The sequence below is a fragment of the Paramacrobiotus metropolitanus genome, unplaced genomic scaffold, assembly GCF_019649055.1.
Source record: "Paramacrobiotus metropolitanus isolate TYO unplaced genomic scaffold, Prichtersi_v1.0 Parri_scaffold0000072, whole genome shotgun sequence".
Classification (NCBI taxonomy): domain Eukaryota; kingdom Metazoa; phylum Tardigrada; class Eutardigrada; order Parachela; family Macrobiotidae; genus Paramacrobiotus; species Paramacrobiotus metropolitanus.
This window is the reverse complement of record NW_026570292.1, coordinates 113,683-139,792: the sequence shown is the minus strand read 5'-3', so window position 1 is coordinate 139,792 and position 26,110 is coordinate 113,683. Positions and strand designations below refer to the sequence as shown.

The 26,110-nt window shown below is 43.2% G+C and overlaps 4 protein-coding genes across 5 annotated transcripts; all 4 read right to left on the bottom strand.

Annotated features, from left to right (window-relative positions):
• Positions 1–295: 295 nt before the first annotated feature.
• On the bottom strand, positions 296–5,326 carry LOC129594913 (atrial natriuretic peptide receptor 2-like). Its single transcript, XM_055491775.1, has 22 exons — positions 5,036–5,326; positions 4,934–4,972; positions 4,844–4,868; positions 4,330–4,634; positions 4,111–4,154; positions 3,992–4,030; positions 3,847–3,921; positions 3,637–3,780; positions 3,519–3,575; positions 3,280–3,459; positions 3,068–3,212; positions 2,918–2,996; positions 2,756–2,846; positions 2,513–2,689; positions 2,254–2,430; positions 1,869–2,199; positions 1,493–1,799; positions 1,213–1,438; positions 999–1,134; positions 817–865; positions 593–734; positions 296–521 (listed from the first exon to the last, which is right to left on the bottom strand). The coding sequence occupies exons 1-22, from the start codon at positions 5,277–5,279 to the stop codon at positions 483–485; spliced, it is 3,051 nt and encodes a 1,016-aa protein (XP_055347750.1). The 5' UTR covers positions 5,280–5,326; the 3' UTR covers positions 296–482.
• A 4,432-nt stretch (positions 5,327–9,758) lies between these two features.
• On the bottom strand, positions 9,759–10,987 carry LOC129594854 (uncharacterized). Its single transcript, XM_055491706.1, has 4 exons — positions 10,406–10,987; positions 10,255–10,314; positions 9,970–10,080; positions 9,759–9,872 (listed from the first exon to the last, which is right to left on the bottom strand). The coding sequence occupies exons 1-4, from the start codon at positions 10,985–10,987 to the stop codon at positions 9,759–9,761; spliced, it is 867 nt and encodes a 288-aa protein (XP_055347681.1).
• Positions 10,988–14,689: 3,702 nt separating this feature from the next.
• Positions 14,690–15,964, bottom strand: LOC129594951 (uncharacterized). Its single transcript, XM_055491814.1, has 2 exons — positions 15,666–15,964; positions 14,690–15,358 (listed from the first exon to the last, which is right to left on the bottom strand). Exons 1-2 carry the CDS (start codon positions 15,877–15,879, stop codon positions 14,919–14,921), a joined length of 654 nt encoding a protein of 217 aa, XP_055347789.1. The 5' UTR covers positions 15,880–15,964; the 3' UTR covers positions 14,690–14,918.
• Positions 15,965–17,052: 1,088 nt separating this feature from the next.
• Positions 17,053–25,943, bottom strand: LOC129594907 (aryl hydrocarbon receptor protein 1-like). Of its 2 annotated transcripts, none has more exons than XM_055491766.1 (12): positions 25,627–25,943; positions 23,818–24,041; positions 23,013–23,179; positions 21,922–22,014; positions 21,731–21,827; positions 21,579–21,652; positions 20,746–20,942; positions 20,565–20,677; positions 20,133–20,274; positions 19,570–20,075; positions 17,466–17,806; positions 17,053–17,186 (listed from the first exon to the last, which is right to left on the bottom strand). In XM_055491766.1, exons 1-12 carry the CDS (start codon positions 25,662–25,664, stop codon positions 17,079–17,081), a joined length of 2,100 nt encoding a protein of 699 aa, XP_055347741.1. In that variant the 5' UTR covers positions 25,665–25,943; the 3' UTR covers positions 17,053–17,078. The 2 variants fall into 2 exon arrangements, with proteins under 2 accessions (XP_055347741.1, XP_055347742.1); XM_055491767.1 differs by having other exon boundaries at positions 21,579–21,640.
• Between the last annotated feature and the right edge of the window lie 167 nt (positions 25,944–26,110).

Below are 26,110 nucleotides of genomic sequence, written 5' to 3'. Positions count from 1 at the left end.
TCCGGCAATCCGATGAGCGAGAATCTCGCTGACATGGCGAAGCCTTAAAAAGTGGGGTTTTTGGTTACTTTCTAGGATTTGACAGAATCAACGACGATGGATACTGCCGCCTGCCCTATGTTCAGGTCCTGTATGTGAGATACATAGTACGTACATGAGCGCATCATGTTCCCGTTATTCTGTCAAGCAGTGCCAGTCTGATAAACCCATGTGGTTCCAATAACATCGCTAGCGAGAAGGGTTTTCCAACAGGTGCACCATGCTTGTACAAGATCTCACGTAACAACTATGAGCCTTGCGACAAGGAAGGGTCACGGTTTTGTTTGACAAAGCTCGATAGACGCTCCACGGACTCGCCGCGGAGCCATAGCAAAATTGAGTTTTTTACAAATTCTGTACATTACGTAGTACATAAGTTTTCAACAGTAGGAGCAAAACCATTCAAGTGGAAACCAAATCAAGGTGCGGAAAAACAGCTTTCTTTACCCGTCGAGCCAAAAAGTCATCACAGTTCCAATACCCTACAAACAGTTTTAGGCAGTTCACGGTACAAAAGGTCAGTTTTTTTCAAATCTAGGGGGTGCTTACTCACTTTGAGGTATGTAAGACCGCGTTCGTCCACTTTGAAGAGCTTATCAGTTCTCAGTAGAGCTTCCGTGGAATAGCTAATCTGAATCTTGCCAGACTGACTGGAGGACGCCAGTCTGGATGTGACGTTGACTGAATCACCAAACCTTGAAACGTATGAGGAACAATAATGCGCTGACATTTGGACAGTGGACAGGCTATACCTATGGGAATCTTTACAATACGTACACGCAATAGCGTGGCCTGGCCGTACCCACAACGCCGGCGGCGCATGACCCTAAAATACAAAATAATAATCTTGCCAAATTGTTTGTTTTCATAATCTGCGTTAACCCTATGATTTCCCTATCCATCTTCGGTTAACACTTTAATAAAATTTCTAATAGTAATCACGAAAGTTCCGACTTTACCGCTGTGTATTCCTGCTTTTAGTCTGAGACGCTCCCATAAGAAGCTTTGCTCGAAGAGTTCTCTCATCTCCAAGGCTACGTCAGCTATAATATGCACGTGTTCTCCATTATTCTCCACCGGTAATCCACTGGCGACCTGTTTTGCAAAAGGACAAGTGGGAGGAACCGTCTTTGCATACCGCACGCAGCATTAAACGTGTTCAAAGTAACGTACCAAGCAGCAGTCTGTAATGGTTTCCACCTTATAGCAATCGAATTTCGCTAGAACGCGATCGAAAATCGTGAACATGGAGTTGAGAAAAATAACGATCTCCAACGGATCTGACTCGCATTTGCTGACGAACTCGTCGAAACCGGCAACATGGGTCATTAAAATGGTGACCGAAGGGAAGATTTGCGGCTGTACCAGATTCCCAGTTCGAAGTTGCACGAGAACATACCTACACGACGATTCAACTGCTCATTGCACACACAATATTCTTTGAGAAATCTACCTAGGAAGCATTTCTCCCAAAAGAGAATCACATTTCTCCATTTCCTGCTTAAGCGTGTGTGTTCGGAGGGACACCGCATTTTCCAGCTGCAGCGCGTATTCTTCCAGGCGTCTGAGCAGCTGATCCAAAAGCTTTCCTTGATTTGCGACTATCCTACCGATTTCCAGTTTGACCTGCCAAATATTCGGTCTATCCATGGGTTCTGCACTGTGGCACTGGTGTAAGAGATTGGATAAGATTGGCACGGCGTTCCGAGGAATGTCATGCTGATTGGCTAAAGCCGCTAAGTCAAAGTCAGCAAGGTCGTCTGTAACAAATACATGCAATTCTTTTGCGTCAAAATCAATGGCCAGCATCGCATAGATTCTCATGAAACCTGTTTGGTCAGCGGGGTCTTGCAAAATATAACGAATCAAGCATCCTACAGCGTAAATGTCAGCGGATGGTTGGGTTTGCCATGCAGCTCGAGAAAATGCCAAATTCTCCATTAGATTGGTTCGCAACTCCGGAGCAACCCACGCGTTTTGTAACGATTGTCCAACGGTTTTTAGTTCTTTCGAATTTACCACTTTCACTTGTAATTCGTGGACTGTATCATATAGTCCCACTTCGTTAATTTTTAACACCAGCCGGCTATCGATCAGGCATTTGGAAGGTCGCAGATTGCCGTGACGACGAATAGCAGTGCGGTGAATTGCGGATACACCCTGAAACTATAACGATGGTTTTTCGGACACTAATAAACACGTTTCTCCAATTACTTCGATAAGGTCAGCGATTAATGAGCATTTTAGGCTCCAGTCCAGATGGATGTCTTCCATTAAGTTGCTCAGATTTCCTTTGGGGCACAGAGCAGTCAAGTACAATAGGCGAACGGGCCCAAGACCAATGCCGATTAGCGGGTTAACGTTGCAGCATCGGTCTGTCAAGGATCGAATCTGCACAGGAATGTGGGAAGCCAAGATTGAGCAATGTGCTTACATGGTGTACATATATGGGTGACCCGGTCAATTAACGAACCTCGTTAAGTAGAGCTCGAAATTCTCGTGTGGGTCTGATAGTTTCTTGATGCGAGGGCAGACGAGCATTGTCCTGCGTAAACTTCACAACTTTCACCCACACCGTCCGTCCTCGGTATGACATCGTTGCGTTGATCAAGTTGGACTTAAAGGAGCAGGGATGGCTATGCTCCGAAACCTACATAAATCTTTCATGAACGTGGAATATACTCTGTAATTTTCCAGGTTTCTTGTAATTAAATACCTTACTACTGCTGCCGGAAATCACCGCATGGCTGAGGTAACGCAAATCCACAACCCACCAATCATCGTCAACAGTGTGCTTTCTCTGGCCTCTAATCTCATCACAGTATATTCCTGATACCGTTTTTAAGAGAAACTATAATAAAGCTCAAGTTTCTCTTACATAAACGTCGGCACTATGAACAGCAGTGCGATGACAACCAGAACTACTCCGGACACTATTCCACCAATCACTGAAGGAGCTATAATAAAAATGATACGGTAATGATGATTCGATTACGAGTACTTCTACAAAAATAGACAAGAAACCGACCTAATTTTGCACAAGGTCCTTTATCTCTTCTAAATCCGCATACAGGTTCGCTAAGCGGCGGGCGGTTGTTTGATGTTCCCCAGTTCATTGTGATATTAGGAACGGTGCGCAATGTATAGGTCGCACTGTCGAAATATCGTGCTCTCTAGGAAAAACTCAAATTAACCATGTCGAAGATCTACTGATTGTGTTGGACTCATGTCTTATGTTACCACAAATCGCCGTTGTTCCGTATAGAAAGTGTACAAGCAGATAACGTTTTGTCGTTCACCGTTTTGGTCAATGTACACGCTGCCCACAATCGGCAGTGCAAAGGTGCGGTTTAGCATGGCACCCGCTAAATGTGTTCCGTCACGCGGTTCATTTCCTGCATTGACTGTCTCACTTAAAACCTACCAAGAAAATCAGGGTAAATTAGCACTAACGCGCTTAAATATACGGGATTGATTACTTCAGCATATAGAAGAACGGCACTGTAGGCTGTCGTCACGAATTCGTTTGTCTGAAACTAATCACAAAGGTCAACACACAATCTGCTCGAAAAATGGTACGTACATTTTTCTGCTCACCCCGGCGCCTGGATTGCGGAATGTGGCGTTATATTTTCCAATAGCCAACGCTTTCATCTCTTTTCTCAGTTCGGCAATCTTCGTATTATCGTGTTCGAAACATATGGCCATAACAAACAACGATTGCCAGAGAGTTGTCACTGTCTGTAAACAACAGTGCAAATATAAAAGATTATTTTTCTACACACGAACTAAGATTGAGCGTGTTACAAGTGTATCGTTGTCTGGGAAAACACGTTCCAAGGGGCTACGAAAACTTCCCAGAAAATCCAGGTAAATGTGGACCTGCAGGAAAGCGCACAGGCAGCTTCAGATAAACTTTAGACAGAGTTATCTGCTTTGGTTGTATGCTTACATATTCTTCTCTAGTTTCGCCGGAAGACGCAAAAGTCAGCTAAAGAACAGTGAGTTAGCAGTAGTTTACGTAAGTATTATATTGGTTTACGATGATGATCCATGTTGGTTTTGTTTTACCAAGAATTGTTCCGTTGTATTGACCGGCATCGCCAAGAAAACCACTGCAATTAATGCTATCCTTATTAGTTATTATCAACATTTTGCAATGTTGAAAGCGTTTACAGTAAGCAGTGCTGATGGCGAGATTAGTGATGGAAACAGATTTCAGTTTTCTGTGTTGTTTTGTCCGCACGCAAAACACTAGGACCGTTTCAATTCACGTGCTGCTGTGTGTACCTCGAGTCAGAACGGATATATCTTTAATAATTGGCTCGAAATCAATGCTGTCTCTGGTGTCCACAGGAAACGCATGTACATCGACGTGGTCGTAATTTTGTCTCATAAACTGGCCGATTTCTTGTGACACACGCAAATGCCAGACCGTTAAACCGGAAATATCGTATACGATGGCAATGCTGTTCCAGCTGTACGCTGTGCTTAATTGTCCAACCATGACTCCGTAGATTTCATATTGTGATGGTCCAAGAGCAATAGATGTCGGATAAACTATCCGATTTCGCAAGGTGGAAAATGTCGGCCCCCTTTAGAAAATGGAACTTGACATGAGAGCAAGCATAATCTTATGCTTAGCATTACCACCAGAAGCTGTACTTCGCGATGAACTTTTATACATTACAGGCTTATAGCGCGTATACCGCCCGCATGTAATAGAAGGTTATCGGAATAGTAAACTAACACTTCCTCTACATATGATTATAAGCGTTATCGCAAAAACAGACGTAACACTCACACGTTAATTGCCAGAAGGTCCCACTCTGCAAAGCGACATAACAAGTAAACAATAATAGGTAAATTCTACTTCAATCTGCAATCTTCTAACCTCGACCAAAATCAGCAACTGTGGTAAATGCGTCGCAGCCTGAAATATACCACTGCGATCAAATGCGCATCTTTCTGTCTAGTTACAGTATATTCGCTTTACCTGCATAAAACACAGCCACAGCTTGCGTTCCATTTTCGAGAAGCCTGTAATAGCGCTCCGCGATCAGGTAATAATTAGCGGAAATATCTGGACATTGCTGCACTGACTGGGAAGCAACAATGTCCATGCGGAAATTAAGCACCCCGGCGTACGCTTCGTTAACCCTATCCACGGCAAGTTCAAATCCCGGCGCAATAAACGGTAATCCTTGTAAATACGGCGGCTTCCACATGCCGTAAATCATGAGTGTCACGTTGAGGGTGTTATGGACACCATCCGAAAGGCAAAGTAAAATGACGACTGAAAAAGCTGTTCTAGCATGATACATACTGTACTTATTCGTGGTGCGTGCAGGTTGATGGCGTTCTCTTTGTTTACCTATACGATTTACGGTACATAAAAATGCATTGGTGTCCTTCTATCGCAGGTTATATCCGCCACCATAATTGCAACCCTGACAGGCATCTTTCCATGTTACGGCGCAGAAGAGAAGACATGGTTCTGTGTGCAACATGCCACCCAGAGCCGCACGAATGCGGCACGCGCAAATTAATCATGTATTACCGCAATGTTGACGTGAAGCGCCCATCAAGCACGAGGACCGCGGTACCGATATTTATTAAATTATTACAGCCGGCAAGTGGATTCTGCGTAATAATTAAGTTAAAATGTCATGGCACAGATGTCAACACAGAAGCTCACCCACGAAATGCACGAGAAGCAAGAATACTGAGTAGGCATCGTGACTTTTACAACTCAAATGACGCTCCTTGCTTAATTCTCCTCTGTTCCTAAAGGAACTTATATAAATAAGATCAGCAAACACAGGCGTAATATTCCGTGCCCGCAGTATTTCTGCAAGACCTTTCACGGCGCATTCTGGGTATTACACATTTTCTCCAATAATTTTAGCCCATTTCTTCAATAATTTTGGCCTAAGTATGGAATAAGGGAATCTACCTAAAGTGTCGAATTAAATGGATCATATTGCTGCGTAGTAAATGTTAACCGTTTACCCCTATAATTAGTACGTTTCAATAATTGTATACGCCGATAGGCATATGGTTCTTACATCCGTATCTAGCCGGTCTAGTTTAAACATTTGCTGGACATTCTTTCTGCAGCATGCTGGACATCAAACAGAAGTTCTTCGACACCAGCAACACTCTAACTTCGTCAGTAGTCGTGGTTCAAAGCTACAGCTAAAAATGATTGACAGGAGGTGTGACTACAAAGAATAGTGATGTACAAGTATTTATGTGATGCAGGTACCTGGATATCACGTGTTTAAGCATTGCTGTCCATCCGGACTGTTACCACTCCAAATACAAGTACATACCACGCACAAAGCGCATTTTTGCAAGCCATATGCACCGTCTACTGGGCTAGGTACTCGTATATCATGACTCACACTCCTGCTTATCGCGTAAACCGCAAACGGACCCTCCGTTCTTGGTTGCAATCAGATTTGGAAGGAATTCAGTACTTACTAGAAGTACAGATAGATATGAAGTGTGAAGTAGTGACTGTGAACAGTACAGTACATGCTTGTACCTATTCGATACACCGACACTACAAACACCGCAGGCTACACAGGCAACTGATTCACAAAAACCGGTTCAATGGCGACCGCAACGCAGTCAGCGCAACGCAGTCAGCGCAGCTTGTTACCTACTCGGTAGTGCGGCGCTAATTTTTTAGAACAAATTCTTTTGAATTTATCTAGTACACGTAAGCAGTTTGCAAATGCCGACTGTCTGCATCCCTTTTTATTTGCAATAATATAAAACCATCTATCTGCTCCGATTGAGGCCACAGCCAGAGCAATCAGTATTTTGTTTAAGTTAATAAGTAACAACGGAGCATTCTGTTTTATCTACGTAGTTTCACAAATAGTTATAGAAGGTACCAATATTACTGCCAGTCATAATGGAGTTACTACCGGATGTTCTGTGTGAAAAATCATCTTTCGGAAGCACTTGTCAGTATCAGTATCAGACTATTGCCTTTCTCGGTAAAGGCACTTACGGGACCGTCTACAAAGGGAAGATATCAGAGCGCGGAAATTTTGATGGAGACGAGAATGTTGCAGTCAAAGTAATTCACTTCGTCGAACACGTTAAATTCTCTGGCACCAGTAACAGCTGGATTACATTACAACAACGATGGAAAAAGCTTCTTGAACTCAGGAACGAACATTTGGTGGCATACCACAAGGTCACGGTTATTAAAGCGTACGGAGCTACAGCCGTTGAATTTATGATGGATTACTGCAGCGGTAAGTATCTTCCCAATATCGATGCAGTGCGATTTATCGTAAAAACTAACCCATCTTGTTATCAAATATTTCAGACGGGGATTTGACTACCTTCCTCCAAAACAGAGCGAAACAACGGTCAGCAGCAGCAACCGCTGCAGCCACGCTAAACGAGGCATTAGTGTTATGTTTCGCAATCCAGATTGCTAAAGGACTCGCTTACCTGCACGCAAACAACATCATACACGGCTATATGAAGCCGCGTAACGTGCTTCTGCAGTACAAAAACAACGGGCACTGTGTTCTTCGTATTGGTGACCTTGATGACCTTATACAAATGCAGCAGAATATCACTAGTACCAACGACATCTCCGAACTGCGCGGCACAATTCGATACATGTCACCCGAAATGCTGCACAAATTTGGGAACTTGGAAGTGAAAAGCAAAGTCGGTAGAAAAACCGATATATGGAGTTTAGGTTGCATTATGCATGATTTAGTTGACTGTTGTTTTGGTGTAACGGAAAGAAAACTGTACAAACCGTTCAGCGAATATTTCCTGGTGGACAAACATACCACAGAAACCTCGTTTACGGTAAAAATAATGGACGGCTACATACCATATATTGATGGAAAGGTCACGGCCGATTTCGCTAAGATAATTGGGAAATGTCTGTTAACAGACAGCACTCTACGCATGTCAGCGGTTGACGTACAGCAGAATTTATCCGCTTTAACCAAGCAGCTGACGCCAGTTCATCCTGCATCCGAATCAGAAGACAACCACTGCTTTATGTGTGGCATCATTTCCGATATTCCCATTGGACCCGAAACAGGTTCTACGGAAGGCGACAAAAACGATACATCTGTGATAGTTATTCACCAGTTTCACCTATCCACAAAACTTCCAGCCTATGAACACTGGCTGGTACATATTCAACTGCAGTTATTCGAACCATCATCTATGACGCTTAAACCTTTTGATTTACCACTACACGCGCATAGTTACGATTACATCCCCTTTTCTTTTATACTGATCGACAATCGGCTGATCTGTCAAGTTAGAAAATTAGTTGATCCAGATACCCAAAAAGAATCTATTGCCATAATGGCATATAATTTTGAAGAGCACCGATGGTCAGAGATGTTAGCGGATTTCGATATCCGCAGATGGTATTTGGCTCCCGTATTAGTCGGCACGCAAATCTTCTTCTGGGATTTTCCAGATCTGAATGGACCGCAAAAGCTTTTGCGAGTGGCAACAGTTTTTCCTGACGACAAGATTCGTCTTGACTACTCTCTGGAATTCAAAAACCTGTACGTGCAATAAACGTTTAAGTTTTGTATAAGGAAGTTTAAGCACTATGTCATTGCCATTACTCGGCACTTTTTCTAGACGTGAAACTTGGATTGCTGTTGCGAACACGGACGACACAGTATTATTCCTGGATCGAGTTCCAGCACCCGTAGGGGAATTAGGCACCGACATTCGCTTGAATGCTGTTACGAGGGAATGGCAGTTCATGAACGCCGTTCCACACTGTAAACCTAGGCGTGATTGCGCTTTCGCCGTGATCGGTGACCATCTGTTTATATTGGGTGGACGAGAAACCGGGTACGCTCGTACAGATTCCTGTATAAAGCTGGAGATAAGTACCGGCCTTTGGCAATCTGTCAGCGCGCTGAACCAGCCAAGAATGTGCCACGGGGCGTTCGCTGTTAACGATCGCATTTATGTAGTCGGTGGTTCTCTGGACAGTAAAAATTCTAGCCGGCCATCACAAACTATGGAAATTTACGATCTCCAGACAGATATTTGGTCCGAATGTACGCTTACAAATATGGACTCCCGATGTTTCGATCATGCTACTTTCGGAAATACTCTCTGCTTTCCGTTCAAGCAGCGGAATTCAGATAACGCAAAAGTGTAGTGACGTTAAACCTTCTTCGATCCGCGCCCGACGATTTTTGACAGTTAGTGCTGCTGTGCGCCCAAATTTCCAGTAATCTTCGGTGAGGCTTTTTTTGACAGTTGTCGGTGGCATCCAAAGTAAAGCCATTAAATGTCGATTTTTAGAGCAGCCTTTTACGTTTTGTTTTTAAAATAAACTTCCGACAGCAACTTTGTCTATAATGCGATGGTTTTGAGCGTAACTGTTATTGAATTGCAAAAGCAATACTTTAATTCGAAGCAAGCGCCGTTGATACGTTTTGTTCGCCGCGACAGTGAACGTACGCGTTGATCAGAATGCGCACTTAGAATGATCATTACTCCAGTTCAAATCAAATAAACAGATACAAATTTACTATCAACATAATTAGCACGGATAACGGCGTTGACACATGTCAGTTTATTTTACTGAGGAAACGGTGTCGTCACATTCTGCGCATAGGGACAGGAAAAAAGATATCGAGCCATATCAGATTTCCGGTAACGGCTGTTTTCTTTCTCAGGATTGACCAGAATCATGGTAATGTCAGATTCTTCGCTACCGTGTTGGGATATTCGATCAGGCTGTCTTCGGCTCGACTAACAACCTCATGGGCTAGGAACGCAGCGGAAACCAGAAACGTTACTGTCTGTAAGAGACAATCATACACACCGTTAAGTACAGATACACTCTGTTAATCGCACTTTGAAAGGATACTCTCCAAGACGCAGCTCTTGCGCTCTTACCCATGTTAAAAGACCTCTGTTGAAATGGATGAGCTCAGCAGCACACAGGCTCACGTTGAACTTTTGACAGGCCGATGAAAAAAGGTTCAGATCAGCAAACACGCGAGTATGCTGCAAACAGATACAATCATGTCACTTCTAGGTACATGACATCCATTCATTTCTCTCTCACCCTTTGATTAGTGCTAGTGTAGTTGCTGCGTAGAAATGATGTTAAAATTATGTTAAAATAATAATGATGTTAACCATGCTAAAACAACCTTTCGAACCCTTTACCTAACTTACCATCGGCAGATATTGCAGTTGATCAGTAAGGCGATAAAGACGCAACGGCAGCTTGCTATCCTGTAATCACAAACAAAAATTAATTGCCGGCATGGTTAAAAGGCTGTATTAAATTATTAACATTTTGATGGCGATTATAATGTACGATTACCTGCTCATGGACTTGTGCCAATGGTATCATAAACAGAATCGCATAACTCCCGAAAAGCACCACACTGCCGACATTCAGCACCGCCGTGATTGCTAGTTTATCCGTATTGGAAACCGCTGCTGCAATAAACGAGCAAGCCACCGCCAAGCTGAACACGTAGATGGCACACAAAATCCATCCAAACATTTTATTCACGCTTTCGCAGCACAGAACGACTTCCAGATGCATCCGGCGCAACACGGACACTCTTTCCTCCACATCATCCAGGATTTTCTTCCCAATCGGGGTGTGTTTTCCGAACGCGTGAACGTCTTCCATCTGCTCCCGCAGGGCGGTAATGTCCAGATTGATCTGCTCGCAGGAATCCCGCAGCATCAACGACAGCGATACAATCACGATGAAGATGAGCTGAGAAATGTAATACGGAAACGAGCAGCAGCAAAACCAGAACAAGTACGCTTGAGGCAATGTAATCTGCATGGGCATCGGTTCGTATACAGTATCGTAGTTGGCCAGATACCGTCGCGGATCCGAATCGCTGAAGCGGCGCCATTCCACGTATTCCCATGTTGTTATCAGCATCAACGTTCCGGTGGCTAAAACATTCGTGACCTTTCTCCAGTTTGCTGACCGTCGAATGCAGAGATTTTTATACCGTGACATTATGTACAAACGGTATTTCAACTGAGTGAAGCGATTTTTATTCCACAGCATTATCGATAAGACGCAGAGTGTGTGTAGATTCACGAAAGGATACGCAACAAGCGGGAGCACGCAGATTAAAGGACTTTGGTTGGGGGAGAACAGTGCACCTTGAACGAATTTCCATAGAACCGATAAAGTCATCACCGCCGTCTGAACTGACGCGCCGACAAGTAGGATATACGGAAATATTGATGAAATAAAGCTTCTTACTGATGAAAAAGGACCTTGTGGTTTCGAGTTCACAAGTGGTGGTAGAAACCCGAAAATAGTTAGGAGGCGTTCATGATATCCCAAATCAAGTTTGAAATTGGGAGTTTCATCCATCGCGAACATTAAAATTTTAAGTTCGCAGCCAACCTTGCAGAATCAGGCCATGTAATTTTTTAACGAACGGTTCGCTTTATTTGCTGATTTTTAGCACAAGAAAAGTGGAAATTAGCAAAAGCTTGTGCCTTGATTCAGTCAAACCAAGAGAGCCAGTCAACGGGTGTCACAGAGAAGGGAACAAGAGCCCTCGGTTACATGGTAAACAAATCACGGTTTTCATTTCCTCTAAATGATAAACCTGGTCCACTTGCCTCGCCGATTACTTAAAAGCAACGCTGCAGTGTATCATATTGCAGTGATTTCAACTGTCCCAACCTTGCCACTGTAATGTTTATCTAGTTTTCAACCGAAGTGATTCCGATAAGTGCTTCGACTCCGCATCGGTTATACATTGTTTCGATTCGGCTCAGATTTATTGATCTTTTTTGATTTTACAACAAGTTTTCGAAGGTTTCGGACATGAAGGAGGAACTAGATGCTGCTGTATTACATACATTATGTAACGTGTAATTTTTTTTGTGCCGGTTAGTAAACTGCTGTATCTGTTGGTCTCAACAGAGTACTCGTGCGTGTAATTCTCCTTGAATGGTCTCATACGCATGTTCCGCTTTGTTAATTACACCTGACTTGTGAGAATGCTGTACTGCGCTTTATAAACAGTAACTAATAGTTACTTATGAAGTAGCCGCGGCTTACTAGCTCGATGACCGTGACCGTCATTTCCTTGACAGTAGGCTACTCAACTCACAGTATTTTCTAAGTCTATTAAAAATTTGCCAAGTCACCAAGGCATGCCGAATAGTTGTCCAATGGTTGTAATAATTAATTAATCATCAGCTAAAGCTTTAAGCAAATTCCCATGAAGACGATGTGTGTTTTTGACTGGGAATGCAACAGGGAAAAGGAGTTAGTGAAATGACCAGGGTAGGATTACTATACAGTGGCGTGTTCTTGTGTGGGATATTGTTCACCCTCTCCTCCAGGTATCGCTACTCTGACCTTTATACGGTATGCTTAAATTGTAGCAGACATGGCAGAAGTTACAAACAAATCGCTAACCAAATATTTGCAGTTAACCGGAAGTGACGAGCCTGGCAAGATCTGTCAGTTACAGTTCCTTCGATATGAAAGCAGTCAGTTGGAGCAGTCTTGGGTGGATAATATCCACGAGTGGCAGGTGTTCCCCTGCAAGCTGTTTCCCGCGCAAGTACGCCAAGCCAAAGCCTGGATCAATTATTCTATACCCGCACAACAAGCTCCTCCTGTCGGGGCTCCTGATTTGAGAGTCATCAGCAGATTTGTATATAGGGATATGTGCACATATGCTGAGGAACAAATCTGCATTGAGCCGTTAGCTTTCTTGACCCGGCATCCATACTCCTGCACATCGCGAGAAGACGGCAAGAGGAAGATATACAAATATTTGGGAGACAAACGATACCTGATTATTGACTGGGACCTGCCAAAGGGAAGAGCACTGTATTTTGATCTCGGAGCCAGTTTGTATAATAACGGGTCAGGTAAACTAATTTTTTGCTGCCTATGTAACGATATACAAGTGCATGGGGGTACACATACAAAGCGGGTCTAAAATGCGGTCACGCGTGATAAAAGCGTTTCAGTTCTGCTAATAAAATATATTGCTGTAAAAACATAATTATAGGACAGAATGTGTCGGCTTAAGCGGATACATTTGTCGCTTTCCTCTTCTAGGAATCTTTCTTGTTGTGCGCCAGTACGATACATATTACATAATTCTCATTGGCAGTACCGATTCGTAATAATTATATCATGGTCTTTATTTAAGCGCGGTAAATAAAGCGCTGTTTAACCGGACCACGTAAAGGTTCATTTCGATAACTGGAAAAGGCTTGGAGATTTTACTGTGAATTAAAAGCTCCACAATTATACTGTACATACATAGAAGTACGCGTAAACTATAGACTGCCGTCGCCCGCATTCACCGGCTACGGACTACACAATACACACAATCGCGGGTACATCTACGGCGACGACGCATATAAGCTATAGCGGTTATAATATTGTACAGATATTGTCACCTTTTCCTCCTTTTTTGAACTTACTGTAAAGTGTAACGAGTATAGCAGTTATCCGTTTTTTGTGAGATAAAATTAGTGATAGCAAACTTGAGCAGTTCGTTGTGTATAATTTAGGTGGCGATAGTCAGCAGTGGATGGTCGAGCAGTACGCCAAGCGCGGCGTTCATTTCGACAGAATCTTTGCCTGGGAAGCGGAGCACTATAATGCTGACGACGTTTTGCCGCCATTCCTGGACACTTGCACCACAAATACCACTGGTACAATTTTCCGGTGGCGCGGGAAGAAGGGAGCGAGCGGAATCCCTGGACGATACTCTCGCGAGTGGCCACTCCGGAGGATTACGTCGTGGTCAAGATCGACATCGACACGCCCAGCATCGAAAATCCGCTAGTACAACAGCTAATAGCCAACGCATCATTGCACTCGTTGGTCGATGAAATGTATTTCGAGCATCACGTCAATGTAACGATTTTGGGCAAAATTTGGAGCGGTGTGGAAGGTTTATATTTGAATGATACGTTTAATGTATTTCTTGCGCTCAGGCGGTTGGGAATTCGTGCACATTCGTGGGTATAAAGTGGAGCTGCTGCGTACGGTTATACAGGTTTTAAAATTAACAAAACACGGTGAATAAAAGTACAGATAGTCTGTTGTTGGACATGCGGAATAACTGACCTCGTTTTTTTAATTTTATTTTAAACTTTCTAAAGTGCTTACATGTTTTATTACGTGTGTATTCAAACACGGAACAATAAAACAAACAAATCAGTCCTATACACAGCATAACATAATAAAGAGAGGGATGGAGCTTTATACAGCAGGGGAAATGTTATGTAAATATGTATTATTGGATTCCCATCAAAATCAAAAGCACTAAATGGCAAAAATTTGCAGCTCAACTTTACTGGCGACACCGTTTAAAATTAAATTAAAATAATTAGGCGAGAAACTTATTATAGAACAATAATCCGGTAAGTGACTTAAATCCTTACAGCAATACATAATAATATTTACAAACGGTACAAATATCATAATCAAATATTAGCACAGCTAGATCATTTAGCGCCGACATCAGAGGCTGCAGTTTTGTGTAGAAAAGAGCCGTTTACAAATAATTACAGTCACAACCATTTTAGGTTTCGTCAGATATCCAAAATGAAATCAGATAATACTGACTTTTGTACTGGCCGTTTAACGGTAGAAGTACACGGAAACAAGTGCTCTTTACATGCAGCAAATTGGAAGGCTGTCTAATTATTTAAATGATGGATAAAATAAAGTAAAGTATAATAAAAATTGTTTTCGTATTTCGATCAAAAAAGTTCCCTGGGCGTTGCCAAGCCTAGAAAGCGCGCCAAATGCCACTTATACATGTACATAAGAAGATTATGCGGGTACTACTGTATGTAAAAAAAATCTACTATGTACAGCGCAATCGCATCCCGATGCGTACACAACGAGTTTCCGGAGGCGGTTGCTCCAGTTTGACGTAATCAATTGACTGATCCCGCAGTCTACCTATGGCGTGTCCATCGTTGTTGATAATGGACTGCCACACCGTCGGATTGACTTCCGCGAATGCCCCGTTCCCGATATCGCCCACTCTCGTGTACGTCCACTGTCCGTCAGCGAGTTTCAGTGCCGGTCGGTTGTTAGCTTCCAGGACGGCGTCCCGCTTGGAGCGGGTGAAACACACACCGAGAAGAAGGAGGGAGAGGAGGAGCAGATAGCCACACTGACGCATTTCCTTTTTCTTCTCCACCGGGATGGACAGGTAGACCTGCATAGCCAGGAGGATCAGCGGTGCCAATAAGCGGCATGCCGTGACGATGGGATCCCGTGCACAGTCTTCATAAACACCTGAAATTAAAGACGATGCTTCCGCCCATCTAATTATATTTGCGCATGTTTTTTGTTATAATGGATTACATAGTGTGAACGTTGTGTTGCATTAATTAAGGAAAGGTCACTTCTATGGATGCGGCTGCCGTGCGCCATGAAAATTTCAAGGGCGCTTAATTATTTCGTTGCACATCCCAGAATATATATAGGTATATGGTTTACACCGGTACAATATTGAGCCGCTCACAAGAAAACTTTGCGCTTGATATAAAAATAATACTACAACGTTAAAATTGATATCTGACGTAATACGGTACAAACTTACGGAGAACAGCGTCATACAGCAGCATCAGCGCCAGACCGTACCGGAAAACATCCCAGCACCAGCCCAAAAAAGCGCGCACGGGGCACCATAATTTGTGTTCCTCCCGATCTTCCTTATCCAATTCTGTGAAAGTGTACAAATCGTCCCATTCGTATGGGATTACAAGTGGAGTGTCGTTATGTTTCAGAGAAATACTGGAGATTTGCACACACATTCTGAATATTCAGAACGGGATAATAATTACACCCAGGTTGGCTATGATGGCATGCTAATGTAAAAGCCAGTGCTTCATACGAAAACGCGCTAACCATGGGAATCATCAGCACTGATTCAGCAAGGAACGGGAAACATCGGCAAGCTAGACAACTATAGCATCCCCAGTTTTTTACAGCTTGGACGTGCGCTACTGACGCATTTTATTACGTCTGCACTTTACCATTCGGGCTCTTTTCACGCCGGTATTCTGTTGCATCAACCATTGCTTATTTCATAGTGTCATGCTAACGTGAGAGATACCCATAAAAAACATTGTGCAACCAATCTATCTACTTCCGGTGATGCTGCGGACGTATTTTTATAAGGCTGTCCGTATGTCGACAGGTACATAACCAAGCCCACCTTCCAGCGAACCCATTTACGCATGGGATCGAATTAGAGGCAAGACAACTTCCGCGTTTTTGGTATGCATTGGGTAGATAAAACTGATCACAAACTTCCCATTGAAATGTATATGTGAAAAACGTGTTGCGCTATAATGGATTTACCTAAATTTATGCATGGCACAGTTCCGTCGTAATACTCGTAAAACAAGACAGCCTTAAATGCAGTGGCGTGGTGGCAATCGTCAGAGCTCATTTACGGTCACCGAGTGAAATGTAACGTGGATTGGTAGTCGAATGAAAGTTAGTGTCCAAAACATAATGGCTCACCGCTGTATTGGAATACTAAGTAGTTAAATATTAATTTGCTGGTAAGACCACTTAAATACAGTACGAAATAAATCAAACGATGCTATGCATGCACCTGATACATTGAACGATGCATGTGTTTTGCTGCAAGTAATTTGCTGTTTAGCATATTTGATCTGGGTAAAAATTCGATCGCTTACGTCTTCCGTAAATCGTAATACGACAGCGATAGCATTTGCTTGTTTTCATTTAATTTATACGCTTGTATTTGAAATCTGCGCGCCAGTGTACTACACATTACGTTCAGTTTTCTGTGTGGTTCCGAGTGCTGATTTATCACGCCTGAAAGATCCAGTGCACCAGAAAAGGCGATATATCGATGATATATATCTCAGGACGATTCAGTAATTTATTTTGTCGTCACATCATTGGCGATCCAATCGTACTGTGCATTACATACTTGCAAGTTGCAAGTGATACAACTAGTAGGTACAATTTACAAGAATCATCCGGCGGTATCCAACAGGGTATTTGTCGCTTCGGCAATGGAGAAGTTCACAGCGGGAATGGCTACCGGTTTATCGACTCCCAGACTGCTCAAATGGCTACGCTCCTGTAAACAGAAAAAGCGATATACAGATATTTGCTGAACAGTACCGGGTAACCGTTCATAAAAATTGAACAGTAATTTACTTCATTACAAAGTAATTACAAAAACTTACGAAACAATCAGTGCTTATTTTCAACAATCGAAGCAGACCTTCCTTAAACTTGTTCGTGAAATTGATTCGAAAAGTTATTTTCAGTATTAGTCAAAATTATTTATTGTAGGACGTACGTAGGAAGAACAATAATAAGTTTCGACAATCTGCATTAAGTGCGTGGTTCTGACCTTTTCGTCGCGATGATGCCGGGTGTTGGCGTACTTGACCTCCTCCCCATTCGTACCGGCGTATCCGTTGCTGGACAGCAGCGAATACGCCGACCCGTTACTCGTGGCCGACGCCCAGGCGGAGGCGGCGCCGCCCTTGAGGGCGTCCACCTGGGAGCGCGTGGGGTTGTTGTTCCACACCACGACACTCTGCCGGTGATGGGACATCCACGAGGGCTTACTGCTCAGGTACGGGGACGCCGAGCCGGCGTCGTAGCCGTTCATGTTGCAGTTGCTGTAGGAAGACGTGGTGTTGCCGGGAAAGACATCCATGGTTTTGTAATAACTCTTCAGATAATCACCTATCCAGCAAATAACAAATATCCGCGATTATCTACATTTCAACGACCTGAATTTATGCGAATACATTGTGATCTAATAACAAAGTACAGAACAAATTTAAAAAAATATAAATTATTTAAATCTCGTATAAATCTTTAACAGTCGTTACGTGAGAACAGTTCTGTTATGAGAACGTTTGAGCGTTCCTACTAGCGCCCCCACACTACGATAATATCATAATCCACATCTTCATTGCTCTTATGGAAGCAGATAAAGCAACGCGTCATATTTACCGTGGTTGTTTCCGCGTTATTTAACTACATTAAGCTGTGAACTGAATAACTATAACAAAACTGTTCGTTAAAACATCTAATTAATAAGAACTTTGACAATTGTTAAGTATTGTACGTCTGATTCACGGGATTGGAGGACAACAATTTTGTGTCGTTCTCTAGTGTTCAAATTTTTTAACTGTCAAGTAGGCCTAAATAAAAGCATAAAATTAATAACACATGAATCGAAAAACCGTTTTCGTAATACAAGCAGTTTTTCCGAACGCGTTTTCTAACTGCAGTTTAAGCAAGCTTTCTTGTGTGCCGTTAAAGATATTGCCGATTTTATTTTAATTCATTACTTATACACAGTCCGCTTGCACGGACGGCGTTGTTTTAACTTAATGACATTGGCATTTGGCAGTATTAAAGATGTCAGTTAGTTGTGACAGAATCGGCAGTGTATAATTTGCGACGGTTGGTTCATACATAAACAATGGGATGCGAGGACTGCCGACCAATCCATTATGCATGTTGACAAGTTAATTGTCCGCGTGGCCTATCGTCGGTTGCAAGCAGCGTTAGGCCGGTCGCTCAGCTGGCGGACGCCGGCTAATCGTAGCGTAATTGCCGGCTATCGGAACAATCGCTTTACACTTCATACACCCGCTGCACTCCATTAGAGCTTTATTACTACTTAATAGGTGGAGTCCCTATTAATGCGCAGGGCATTGTTGTTACTGCTCCCTGTGCACATGGATGGCTTGTTTCGTTAGATGCTACCATTACGTATGTCGCTCATTAGATAACGATGTAATCTGTTTTTAGTACATAGTACCTGACTATAAGGGGATTAATAATAAGCAAAAATTTTTGGAAGGCAGTTATTGGTTTTTCAGTTGCTTCTTTGTGAAAAAGTGCCGAAGTGAATAGATAAAAATTACGAGCACTGTTAATACGTATTATAGCATTACGACTCTTGAGAATGGGACAACACCCTTAAATGCGCGATGTTTTTACCAACCCTGCTGCTGCCATTGCTCTACAAAATCTCTACGCATCAGCAGTTGTTCAACTCAACGTAGTCGAGCAGCACCGTATTATACCGGCGATCCTTAGTAAATTTTTTTAAATTTTTTTAAATTATTTGCAACAGCCACCCAGATAACAAAAATAGCGAGCGCTTGTGATTACTTCGTTTATGTAGTACATATAATCATACTGCATAAATAATTCTGACGTTATTGTTCGCGTTTTCTATAGCTTTGGTCTACTGCTTTGCTTTGCGGAGCCACCTAAATTAGTTTACGGAATTCAGATAATCGAAAAAAAGACGGTAACTGTTATAAACTGCCAGCGTGCCAAGTAAAATATTCGTTAATATTAAATTTGTTCAATATCGACAGACAATACCTTAGACTGCAATTTTTTGTGCTCCATAACTATGATTTTCTGTGTAAAGTGCTTTTCGTGCAGTCCTCAAAACTGCTGCTCTCGTACGAACATCTCACCGGAAGTAGGCATCACATCGTTGTACGCTCCCGCCGGGTAGAACTCATACGACCGGCTCCCGTCCAGGATCCCCGTGCCGGTGGCCCCCTGGGGCATGGCCTCCTGCAGGGACGAGTAAAACCCGCTACCATACTGCGAGTACGGCAGCAGGGTCTCCGATCCGAAAAGGCGCGCCGAATCCAGCAACGAGTAGGCGTTGGGGCAGTAGTTCAAGGAACTGCTCAGTTGGCTGTCGGCCAGTGTCGGGAACTGCGCGGCCGTGTACAGCGCCGCCGTGGTGTCCGCGGGGCGGGCGGTGATGTCGGCGGAGAAGGATTTCCGCCGGCGCTGTTGCGGCTGACTGGTTGGGAGGGGCGCGAAGGCCAGGGAGGCCGTGGGGGAGGCACGCTGCTTCTTGGGTTTGCTGGGCCGGGGCGGCGGTTCGTCCAGGTACTTGTCGGTGTCCACATCTAGGTCGTGCGTGGCCCCGTCGCGTTTCGGGAGGCGGTCACGGGCTTCCTCTTCCCTTGAAAAACAATGGTTGCAATATATTTCTTGGGATCGAAAAGTTTTGCCGGCGCACCCCAGCGGCTGGTGGTTGCCCACAACGTGGTCGGGTTTCCCGTTTTTGAAGGAGGTTTTAAAGGTGGATTGCAGCCACTGCCACTGAAGGGATTTGTTGGCAATGCGGTAGGCAAGTAAATTGGACGATCCATGTTTGACCACTACGACAAAGCCAGAATTCTCAGCGTGACCTTTAATAAAATGAGTTTCTCGTCCAGAAAATATCCTCGAAAATCAGAAGCAAAAATAAGAACTATGAAAATTTTATTATAACATCAAGTGACCTTTAGAAATTTTTATTGCTGTCTTACAATTTTTATGCAATCCGATTTGTAGAGTGTTTTTTATTAGCAATTTTACATCGGCATTATTATTGAATAAAATACACGAATATTTGTGGATTTATTTTTAGGCCTTTAGCCGTTGTATGCGTTATGTTAATATGTCTTACAGGTTCGGTGAGCTGAAGCGACAAATGCCAGATCATCGGGATGCAGCCAGTTGTAGAAATTTCGGCTGGGTAACGAGGCCGCCTCCTCCTCGCATCCTATCAGCGCTTTCCCCCTGCAAACAGCCCAGCGGTTGCGTCACAGTCGCCCATATCATTGACAGGAAGCACGGTGCGCAGTTACTTGCTATCGAGGCTAATTAAGGAGAGATCCAGCTTGTGTTTGCTCTTGAAGCCGGCATCTCTGGGGGCATTATCCAGGAGAGCCGGTGGCCCGTACGGCGAACATATGGCAATCAGGCCTAATTGCCGTTCCGTACCGGCCGAATGGCACGTCGTTTGCCCGTACAAATGCCCGATGCGACCGCGGATTTCCATACGCTACAATAAATAGCACACCATTTTTCGCTTTGCTATACTTATAAAATAAAGCAGTTTACCATATAAATAAAATGTCACTTGCCAGTACCGAGCGTATTTGTAATTATACAGATAGAATATATTATTTTTAAAATTAAAATTCTAATATTAATATTTTCTAAACTGATTTAACGCTATTATGAGGTATATAATTGCACACTAAATTTCCCTACACAATCTTTTGTACACCATCAGTACGCTCGGCTAATTGTAAATAGAACCGTAATATATATTTATTGTCATAATATTAATTTATGTACAATAATATGAACGCTTTTTACGATAAAAGTGTTAAATATCTGGCGTATAACGCCCTTTTAAGGCTGCTTAAATTTGGAGGTAAATAACAGAATTAAAAAACAAATTATACCGAAGATATCAATCAAAGACTTTTATTGCTCATTACGGATGGGATGCATTGTTGCAAGCATATTTCTCTGCACCACTGTTCTACGATTTCGGTATGATAGTGCACGTAAGATATGCGCACCATGGAAAAGTTATATCGCCGTGCCATAAGTGCCAAACCGGCTCAATGTATTTCAAAGCAGTATTATGGGAGTGTAAAAGTATTAACTATCAGCATGTATCACATACCAGAAACCCGGATGTGTTGTCCAGGAGGCACCGGAAACGGACGCTGAAGCATCGCTCCAAAACTGGAGCATTTTCTATATGATCAACATGTCATATTGAGCCGTACCATTCGGAAGCAGATCTGGTATATCTGTTACGTTAAAGTGAATCACCTTGCTGGGAGACAGCTGGGAAAGACAGCTGCTTCATCAATTCGGGCCGGTCTTCCGAGTGGATGAAGTCGGTCAGCATGTAGTGTATTAGATCGGACTGATGATAATCAAATAAATTACAAGGATTATCGTCACATACGAAAAATATTTTGGTACAGTTTGAACTTTGGACTATAAAAATCTGGGTTTACCTGGTGGAAGCCGAGAAATGCTTCCGCCGAGCTGGATGCGAAAAAGATCTCCCCGTCGTTACAGGTCACCACCAGGATAAAGCCGTTCAAAGCCTGCACAAAGCACAATAAACGCCGGGAATGTTAACTGGAGAAAAGTAAAAATTTTAAAGTAAACCAAAGCCTTTAATATGTCAGCATCCAGTAGTTAGTTTTGGCGGTGTAATTTTGCACGGAGAACTGATTATGCATTTTATTTTTTTAGCACGCTTTATACGGTACTCGCACACTTACGTCGCAGCACAAATTAATCGTAAGCACATTAATTTACAACTGCTGCGTACACAAATTTGACTTCACAAGCGGGAAAGTGTAGTACAGTGGGTAGAAACCAAAATGATGACGTCTTTCAACGCCTAATATTATAATCAGTCAATCTCTTCATAAATTTTGAGTGGTACCTTTTTTTTCCAAAAAAATATGCAGGTGCAGATTTATTTCCTATCATACAAATATTGTTTGCTCTTGAAATTCGTAGACGTTCTAATTCGTAAGTAAGCAAAAAGGGAACAGATAATTCTGCAAATAGAAAATTGTCCCGCTGTAGGCGCTGCAGTGAGAGCGTTTATAGTGTCTGCTGCTACAATAATTATGCGTATGCACATAATTCATTGTAATTAATATTCTTATATTAATTTAGTAATCTTACTTTGTGACAGTACTTCTCGTGCGCTTGTACGCATCCTTCTACGTTGGTGAATCCCGAACAAATAACTTCAGTGAATCTTATATTTTCAAATTGCTTCAAACTTTAAAATCAATTCGAAACGTAAAAATTTCGGTAAATCAAAACTTTATGGTAGCAGGCGTGTACAAACAGCACAGTGCGTTGTCCTGTAATGCCTAATTACACATGCTCCATATAAATCCAACCCCGAACCGAACCCTCCATCAACGATCGGCTCTTTTCTTTTCCCCTTCATCTAACAGATAAATCATTCCCCGAAAGAACAAAAAGCCCCGCATCGCACCCCACCCTTTGATTATCCCCTTACATAGCATCGGAATATACGGCCGCGGTTTCATCGAAAATGACAGTCATACATACGTACTTCGAGGACCGAGTCGGTGTGCGTCAGTGTGGGATCCAAGGGGAAGGAGTAGCCACTACTGAGGCTGTTGTTGACTTTATGGGCATGATGATGATGCTGGCGATGATGGGCTGCTGCCGCGGCGGCAGCCACGTCGTAATTGAGTGCGTGCTCCCGAATCTGCAGCTCTGCAAGGGACAAAAGAGCCAGTCACGCACAGCACCGGCACAGTACTGCAGCACAGATAGAGAGAGAGACGACAGCCAATCCCGCTAGTCACGCAAGGCCATCATTGGGGACAAACAATCTATTGATCCATTTATTACGGGCAGCGAGTGCTCAGCGCTCGATCTTGTGGTACTACGCTGTTGAGGAGAAGGGGAGCGAGTGTGCTCTCGCCGCGACAGGTTAAGGTTATGTGGAGCAAAAGTTACATTTGAAGTCATCCAAGAAGGATTTATTTTACCAGAAAAATGGGCTCAAGTCTGTTTGCTGACAAATATAAGTCGACAATCCAATATTAGCACCGAAAGGTCATCGATGCTGGAAAAACTTTTCGAAAATTGCAAAAAATCAATCTGAGTGCTGTAATTAAACATGTTCGTAATAAGCTCACGAAAATGACTGAAGTTGTTAATTTTTCGGCTCTACTGAGTATGTTTTAAGAATTGAGCACAACGCGTGAAAAAATCGCTACAAAACACCGTTGCACAGGCAAATATTTAAACTATGATAATTGCTTTTATTTCAACGCTTGCTGCTAAACAAGAAAATGTAATGGAGCGAAAATAAAACGGTCCTAATAAATACCGGCTGAAATGCATACCTTGAAAATAGCTCTTAATCCGCAAATAGCTGACGGATAATCGTAAAATGGATAGTTTATCCAGTTTGCTGATGATGTTGGGATCAAACGGCAGCAGACCGGCCAGCCGTTCCAGCTCACTGTTCAGCCGCTCCCGATGCCGTTTACTCGGGTTGGTCTTCAGCACCGAACTGGGAGCAGTCCCGTTACACGGCAGATCCTTCGGCCCGACCGATTTATTGTTCCTACAACTAAAGGTCATCAGCATCTGAAATACATGTCAGACATTTCCAAATTTCGGCCCTTCTGATTAATGACCTTTATAAAAACTCGTAATTTCCGCATAAGAACTACTGTAACTAGCTGCTATACGGACAAATTAAGATGTATAGAGCAATCAATTTTAATTGTACGAGATGCGTTGCAAAAGCGGAGTGCAACGGCGAAAACCGCTAAAGCTGAACACTAACAGCGTCGACAGTTTTGAGCAGTGGAGCAATTATTTACCTGATGCAGCATGTAATTATCCGACTCAATAGCCATTGTCGGCTGTACGTTACTGTGTGCGCTTCACTGGAGCATTACTCCTGATGCTTGCCGATAACTCAAAAATCCTTAATAATCGGCAGTAAACAATAAAAGAGACGTTTTTTCAAATAAAATGTAAGATGTCCAAAAAAATTCAATCAATCAGCTTTTCCTCAATCTCACTAAGCTGTTGCTGAAATCATTTTTCACTCCAACAAAAACTCCTGACATACGCAACGATGGCTGCATAAAAAATGAATTATAATTTCAGATTTGGGAACGATACATTGATAATAATGAATGCGCCGCGGCCGCTTTCCAGTAGCGAACAAAAATATTCCTTCGGAAAAATATCGGACTGACAATTTCACTCGCGCGGCAGCGATAAAATATCGTTTGGCTGGTTGTGTGCGCGATGGCGGTGGGTATTAAAAATGAACGGAATTTCGTGCGTAAAGATACTTGAACGCATCGACATGCAACCTGGAACCGCGACTGGAAGCTCTGATCGAATGCTGCTGCATGCGCCGCTCTGCTGTGCTGTGTGCTCTCAAACTGTTTTGTTGTCGTGTAAATTTCTCGCACCACTGCACGACAGGCCCTTATTAAATTATTTTTACCACACTAGGAGTTTGCGTGCTTAAGGAGGGGCCCCGGCCGCGGCCTCAGCGCATAATTAACGTTCATAATTCACGATTTCGCACCTTGACATGCACTCGGCCCTTTTAAACACTTCCGTGTGGTGTCTGCCAGTGCGCGCGCGCTCACACGAACAGATCGCCATCTCCCGCATCACTCGCGCGATTCCCTAATATACGCATGACACACCGGGTTTTTCCTGAGCAGTTGGGGATGCAACGATTATCGCTACGTCGATTGTTATCACAAACTTAACCAGCGCTTCTTTCGATCCATCGTGAAATCACAGCCACATACTGGGAAATAACTCCTACGGCCTCATTAAGACGCAGCTAACTTCTGTGAGACACACAAGCGGTTATCAGTTAATGGACAGCGGCTACATTTATAATACGGGGAAATTAACTACGACCAGCTAATCAACGGAGTCGCAATTATGAAAGTCAGCGGAAATGCTTGGTCTCTGTATCAGCCTATGTCATGTTTTATACGCGCTACCAGGATTTTATAAAAAAATCTTTAACTTCCGAAATACTTGCTTTACGCCTTTACCGACAATCTATAAGTCATTACCGATTTCTCTCGTACTAGAATTATGGATAATTTCGATCATAAAAAATCAATGGGTAAAATATTTATCGGGGATATAAATATCGGACTTACCCTTTGACGGAACGACGACGACGTTTAGTAGCATACATTTCTCTTGCTGTCGAGATTCCACCAACTAGATCACTTTTGCAACGCACGGTAGACGATTTTATCCGACCTTTCCCGGCGCACAACACCACTCTGCACCTGCACAATTTCCTGGAGACTTGATCGGAAATGTATCCCAAAGAGAAATCTGGTGATTATTTCCTGGATGGCCGCGCGGCGCGGGATTCAGTGACAAAATGACAATAGTTCAGCGCGCGGCAGTCGCAGCAACTTTTTCCTCCTTCCTTCCAATCATCTGAATGGAGCGATCTGCCGCAGCAGTGACGACGGCGGCACCGGGCTGCTGTTGCTGCCAGCTTGAAGAGTAATTTGTCCGCTCTCAAAAAGTCCCATTTTTGCCCGAGAAATACGGGCCATATGACTCTCTACGGCTGCTGCTTGTCCGTGTACTGTGTGCTGTGATGTGATGTGTGTGTCGCTGCAAACA

What these genes read in the sequence shown, in the direction of transcription:
- LOC129594913 (XM_055491775.1), bottom strand. Translation starts at nt 5,279, where the DNA reads ATGATTTACGGCATGTGGAAGCCGCCGTATTTACAAGGATTACCGTTT. An exon ending in GCGAAACTAGAGAAGAATAT is followed by an intron (nt 3,922 to 3,991) that starts GTAAGCATACAA and finishes GCTTTCCTGCAG; the next exon opens with GTCCACATTTACCTGGATTT. An exon ending in CGGAACAACGGCGATTTGTG is followed by an intron (nt 3,213 to 3,279) that starts GTAACATAAGAC and finishes AGTTTTTCCTAG; the next exon opens with AGAGCACGATATTTCGACAG.
- LOC129594854 (XM_055491706.1), bottom strand. Translation starts at nt 10,987, where the DNA reads ATGCTGATAACAACATGGGAATACGTGGAATGGCGCCGCTTCAGCGAT. An exon ending in TGGCACAAGTCCATGAGCAG is followed by an intron (nt 10,315 to 10,405) that starts GTAATCGTACAT and finishes TTGTGATTACAG; the next exon opens with GATAGCAAGCTGCCGTTGCG. An exon ending in ACAGAGGTCTTTTAACATGG is followed by an intron (nt 9,873 to 9,969) that starts GTAAGAGCGCAA and finishes TGTCTCTTACAG; the next exon opens with ACAGTAACGTTTCTGGTTTC.
- LOC129594951 (XM_055491814.1), bottom strand. Translation starts at nt 15,879, where the DNA reads ATGTGTGTGCAAATCTCCAGTATTTCTCTGAAACATAACGACACTCCA. An exon ending in GCTGTATGACGCTGTTCTCC is followed by an intron (nt 15,359 to 15,665) that starts GTAAGTTTGTAC and finishes CTTTAATTTCAG; the next exon opens with GTGTTTATGAAGACTGTGCA.
- LOC129594907 (XM_055491766.1), bottom strand. Translation starts at nt 25,664, where the DNA reads ATGTATGCTACTAAACGTCGTCGTCGTTCCGTCAAAGG. An exon ending in CGCTTCAGCTCACCGAACCT is followed by an intron (nt 20,275 to 20,564) that starts GTAAGACATATT and finishes GCTTTGTCGTAG; the next exon opens with TGGTCAAACATGGATCGTCC. An exon ending in GGCATCATCGCGACGAAAAG is followed by an intron (nt 17,187 to 17,465) that starts GTCAGAACCACG and finishes TTCTGTTTACAG; the next exon opens with GAGCGTAGCCATTTGAGCAG.